The 5865-nt window shown below is 55.7% G+C and overlaps 1 protein-coding gene across 1 annotated transcript; it reads left to right on the forward strand.

Moving 5' to 3' along the window:
- Positions 1-424: 424 nt before the first annotated feature.
- On the forward strand, positions 425-5091 carry LOC137072696 (uncharacterized). The gene is made up of 2 exons (XM_067440620.1): positions 425-1640; positions 4952-5091. Exons 1-2 carry the CDS (start codon positions 519-521, stop codon positions 4952-4954), a joined length of 1125 nt encoding a protein of 374 aa, XP_067296721.1. The 5' UTR covers positions 425-518; the 3' UTR covers positions 4955-5091.
- The last annotated feature ends 774 nt before the right edge of the window (positions 5092-5865 follow it).

The following is a 5865-nucleotide window of genomic DNA, read 5'->3' on the forward strand; positions in this document are numbered from 1 at the left end:
GTGAGAGGCGGGACCTTTCCGGACAAAGTGTGCTAAGCTGCTGTCCAATCACAACACGGGAAGCGCTGGCCCAATCAGAACTCGTTACGTGTTTGTGGCAAGGGGGGCGTGGTTCAGCGAGGTCTGCAGCGGGAGAGAGAGCCGCGGGACAAGCGGTACGTGAGTGGGTTGGAAGCAGATTAATAACACCTGTCTCTTGTTCTAGTAATGAGCGCGGAGAGGGGATAAAACATCAGTGGAACCGGAGATCGAGGAGAGAGAGAGCCCGGACGGTTGATGCCAAACCCCCCTCACAGAGACTGAGTAACCGGAAGCCGGAAGTGCCGACCCGGAAGTGATCGAGAGATCGTTGTTTATGAGATTCCACACCGCAGTGTGTGTTGCTAACGTTTTAAGTTATAATAAAGAGAAAAGCATCAACTGTCCAGCCGACCCCTTGTCCTCTTCCTTCCTTATTATATCGAACTTTGCTACAGTGGTGCCGAAACCCGGGAAGGAAGTAGGACCGCGCCGCCGCCATGACTACTCCAACGCCCTCCGCCACGCCGTTTGCGGACATTATCACCTCTCTCGCGGCCCTCCACCAGGAACAACATCAGTCCATGCTGGAGCTGCGGGCGGACCAGGAGCGTCGATTCGAGGCCATCGTCCGCGGCCAGCAAGAGGACCGCGAGAGGTTCCGGAGCTGGATAGACCGGGAGGTTCGCACCGAAGCCGCCGGGCTCGCCAGCGCACCGGTCCACGTGCCCCTCCACAAAATGGGGCCACAGGACGATCCCGAGGCCTTCATAGACCTTTTTCAAAAAGCGGCGGAGGCCTGCGGGTGGCCCCGGGCACAGTGGCCGGTGCGCCTTATTCCATTGCTCAGCGGAGAAGCCCAGGCGGCCGCCCAACAACTGCCGGTGGCGAACCTCCTGGATTACGACGATCTGAAGAGGGCCATCATCCAGCGGGTCGGTCGGACCCCCGAACAGCACCGTCAGCGTTTCCGCTCGCTCGAGTGGGGGGAGACCGGCCGGCCCTTCGCGATGGCCCACCAGCTCCGGGACGCCTGCCGCAAATGGCTATTGGCCGGTGGAAGCGACGTGGACCACATCGTCGATCTGGTGGTACTGGAGCAGTTCATCGCTCGGCTACCCAAGAAGACCGCCGAGTGGGTCCAGTGCCACCGGCCCACGTCGCTGACGACGGCCATCAACCTGGCGGAGGACCATCTGGTGGCGTGCCCAGGGGTCGGCGAACCCCGACTAACCTCTCCCTCTCTCTCTCCCCCCTCTGTCTCTCCTTCTCCTCCTGTCCCTCTCCCTAGGTCCCGCCCTCCAGGGCCCCCTCGTATTCCCCCCAGAGGTCGGGGTGGAATGGGCCCAGGGCAATACGGGAGTTCGAGGGCCCCGCCCAGGGGGGCGGGGCTGCTGGGGTCGGGCGGGGATAACGGTTCCGGTTCCACCCCCCCTCCGCGCTCATATTCCAACCCACTCCCCGCCGCAGGGGCGGCGGGCAGGCCTGGGCTGGCCTGCTGGCGGTGCGGTGACCCGGACCATTTTGTGGACCGATGTCCAATGATGGACATCGGGACAATGATCCGGGTCCCGGACGTCCAGCGGACCACCCCTGATCAAGCAGGAGAGTACCAAGTTCCTGTGAGTATCAAGGGGGGTACATATCAGGCCTTGGTGGATTCAGGATGTAACCAAACCTCGATCCATCAAAGCCTGATGCAGCCTGGGGCATTGGATACAAGCCGCATGGTTAAGGTGCGGTGTGTGCACGGGGATGTGGTGGAATATCCGCTGGTCCCAGTCACGATACAGTTTAGGGGAGAAAATCATAGTGTTGAGGTGGCGGTTAGTCCCCACCTCCGGCATCCGCTAATTCTGGGGACGAATTGGCCCGCCTTTCCGGCGTTATTGGGGTCGATATGCGCGGATGCCGCTTGGGGGAACCAGGCTAGGAACGGGGCGGTGCGGGTGCAGGTTGGCGAGACTGATACGGGGCCCTCGGAGACGGCTTCAGAGGAACCGAGCGGGGTCGAGAGACTGATTCTCTCGGACCGCGATGACTTTCCTCTGGAGCAGTCTCAGGACGATACCCTAAAACATGCTTTCCAACAGGTCCGCACTATCGACGGTCAGTCCCTTCAACCCGCCTTGCCCGTCACGTATCCTTATTTTGCCATAATTAAGGATAGGTTGTATCGAGTGACCCAAGACGCTCAGACAAAAGTGGATACAACCCAGTTGTTAGTACCAAAGAGCCGCCGGGAAATGCTTTTCCAGGCGGCTCACTCTAACCCAATGGCGGGCCACCTGGGACAGGCAGCCACGCTGAATCGTTTAATGACCCGATTTTTTTGGCCAGGCATTCACGACAATGTGCGCAGGTGGTGCGCGTCTTGTCCTGAATGTCAGTTGGTGAATCCACTGGCCTCCCCAAAAGCGCCATTGCGCCCCCTTCCATTAATGCAGGTCCCCTTCGAGAGAATTGCGATGGACCTCATCGGGCCATTAGAGCGATCCGCACGCGGACATCGTTTTGCGCTAGTTATCGTGGACTACGCAACACGATATCCGGAAGCAGTGGCTCTCCGCAACATCTCGGCGAAGAGTGTTGCGGACGCACTGTTTCGTTTAATCTCCCGAGTGGGGATTCCGAAGGAAATCCTCACTGATCAAGGCACGGCGTTTATGTCACGCACGCTAAGCGAATTATACGGGTTATTGGGCATCAAATCGATTCGGACAAGCGTCTATCACCCACAAACAGACGGCTTGGTCGAACGATTTAATCGCACTCTTAAATCCATGATCCGTAAATTCGTACAGGAAGACGCCATAAATTGGGATCGGTGGTTAGAACCCCTCTTATTCGCTGTGCGGGAGGTCCCGCAAGCCTCCACGGGGTTTTCCCCCTTCGAGCTTCTCTACGGACGGCAGCCCCGGGGGGTGCTGGACGTCCTACGAGAAACTTGGGAGGAGGGACCTTCTTTGGCCAAAAACGAAATTCAATATGTGCTGGACTTGCGAACAAAACTCCACACCTTGGGGCGGCTATCTAGGGAGAATTTGTTGCAAGCCCAGGACCGCCAAAGCCGGTCGTATAACAGGGGTACGAGACTACGCAAATTTACACCGGGAGAGAAAGTGCTCGTATTACTCCCTACATCGAGCTCTAAATTAATGTCGAAGTGGCAGGGGCCGTTTGAGGTCGCACGACAGGTTGGAGACCTCGATTATGAAGTGATACGGTCCGATAGGAACGGGGCACGGCAAATATATCACCTCAATCTCCTGAAGAAATGGAATGAGGTGGAATCAGTGTTGTTGGCGACGGTGATCGGGGGAGAGGATGATCTCGGGCCAGAGGCGAGCATCAAAGCACAATCGGTCGCATTGGCCCCTGGGGGAGATCACCTCTCACCGTCCCAACTCACTGATCTCTCAAAGCTACAGGCGGAATTCGCCGACGTGTTCTCGCCCCTACCGGGACGTACCGACTTAATTCAGCACCATATCGAGACCGAGCCGGGCGTGGTAGTTCGCAGCCGGCCGTATCGCTTACCTGAACACAAAAAAAAAGTAGTTCAGGAAGAATTAGGGGCAATGCTCGATATGGGAGTAATAGAGGAGTCCAACAGTGACTGGGCGAGCCCGATCGTTTTGGTTCCTAAAACCGACGGCTCGGTCAGGTTCTGTGTGGACTACCGCAAGGTGAACGCAGTGTCGAAATTCGACGCGTATCCAATGCCGCGGGTTGACGAGTTGCTTGATCGGCTGGGCACGGCTCGATTTTATTCGACATTGGACTTAACGAAGGGCTATTGGCAGATCCCCTTGTCTCCATTGTCCAAAGAAAAGACGGCCTTCACCACGCCGTTCGGATTGCACCAATTCGTCACGCTTCCCTTCGGCTTGTTCGGGGCACCCGCTACCTTTCAGCGACTCATGGACAGGATTTTGCGTCCCCATGCCGCATATGCTGCTGCCTACCTGGACGATATCGTGATTTACAGTCACGATTGGCAGCGGCATATGCGGCATGTCCGGGCGGTCTTGAGGTCGTTGAGGGGAGCGGGGCTCACGGCCAACCCGAAGAAGTGTGCAATTGGGCGGGTGGAGGTAAGGTATCTGGGCTTCCACTTGGGTCATGGGCAGGTGCGTCCCCAAATTGATAAGACCGCCGCAATTGCAACCTGTCCGAGGCCCAAGACCAAAAAGGAGGTAAGACAGTTCTTGGGGCTGGCGGGATATTATAGACGGTTTATACCAAATTATTCGGACCTCACCAGCCCTCTGACTGACCTTACTAAAAAGGGGCTACCAGATACGGTCCAATGGACGGAGCCGTGCCAGCAGGCCTTCACCCGAGTTAAGGCTGCTCTATGTGGCGGGCCGCTTTTACACTCCCCTGACTTTTCTCTCCCTTTTCTGTTGCAGACTGACGCGTCGGACAGGGGGCTGGGCGCAGTCCTGGCCCAGGAGGTGGAGGGGGGAGAGCGGCCGGTGCTGTACATTAGCCGTAAGCTCTCGAAGAGAGAGGCTAAGTACAGCACCATCGAAAAAGAGTGCCTTGCCATCAGGTGGGCCGTTCTCACCCTCCGCTATTACCTTCTGGGGCGGGAGTTCACCCTCTGTTCGGACCACGCTCCTCTCCAATGGCTCCACCGCATGAAGGATACCAACGCGCGGATCACTCGTTGGTATCTAGCTCTTCAGCCTTTTAAGTTCCAGGTGGTCCACAGGCCGGGTGCTCAGATGGCTGTGGCCGACTTCCTCTCCAGAAATGGGGGGGGGGGGGCTGCAGGCCGGACGGCTCCCCGGCCTGAGTCGGGCGGTGGGGGTATGTGGCAAGGGGGGCGTGGTTCAGCGAGGTCTGCAGCGGGAGAGAGAGCCGCGGGACAAGCGGTACGTGAGTGGGTTGGAAGCAGATTAATAACACCTGTCTCTTGTTCTAGTAATGAGCGCGGAGAGGGGATAAAACATCAGTGGAACCGGAGATCGAGGAGAGAGAGAGCCCGGACGGTTGATGCCAAACCCCCCTCACAGAGACTGAGTAACCGGAAGCCGGAAGTGCCGACCCGGAAGTGATCGAGAGATCGTTGTTTATGAGATTCCACACCGCAGTGTGTGTTGCTAACGTTTTAAGTTATAATAAAGAGAAAAGCATCAACCGTCCAGCCGACCCCTTGTCCTCTTCCTTCCTTATTATATCGAACTTTGCTACAGTGTTTCTGAAGGAGGGACTTCATAGAACAAGGAAATCATCAGGCCGTTTTTAGGACAGAGGAAACAGCGCTGTACAGAAACATGAACTCATGTTATATTGCACACTGTAAACATAATCAAAGCTTCGAAAACACACGAAGAACGGGACCTTTAAATAAAGATCCAGGTTTAAGCAAATAAATAAATAAATCACGACATTAAAGTTTAGTGAAATTAGGAAATATTTATGAGATCCTTAATTTAGTTCATATTTTGTATTTTGTTCTCATGTCACACGTAATAATATCAAGCCAAGGTTTACTGAGTTTTACACGATTCTTTTGTAGTGTGTTTTTTGGTGAAATGTACTAAAATAAATATCATCACCTGTGCACGTTAGCCCACTTCTTCTCAACGCTTTTTCCTGATGGTTTATAGAACAAATACTCCGAGTCGCCCTCCGTCGTTTCAAAGAATAGCACAGCGGCGAGCGCGTCAAGTATAAACGCCTCGTCCGTTTGGGGAGGAGCGCGCAGTCAGCGGAGACAGGCTAAAGCATAAACAAGGCTTGAGACGTGGCGCTGCGCGGAGCTGAGCTTTGAGACTTGGGTGCGACCCCCTTAAGAAGACATAGAAGAGACGAGAGTCTAATATTAGGTGCGTC

This window comes from Pseudorasbora parva, chromosome 4 (assembly GCF_024679245.1).
Source record: "Pseudorasbora parva isolate DD20220531a chromosome 4, ASM2467924v1, whole genome shotgun sequence".
NCBI lineage: Eukaryota > Metazoa > Chordata > Actinopteri > Cypriniformes > Gobionidae > Pseudorasbora > Pseudorasbora parva.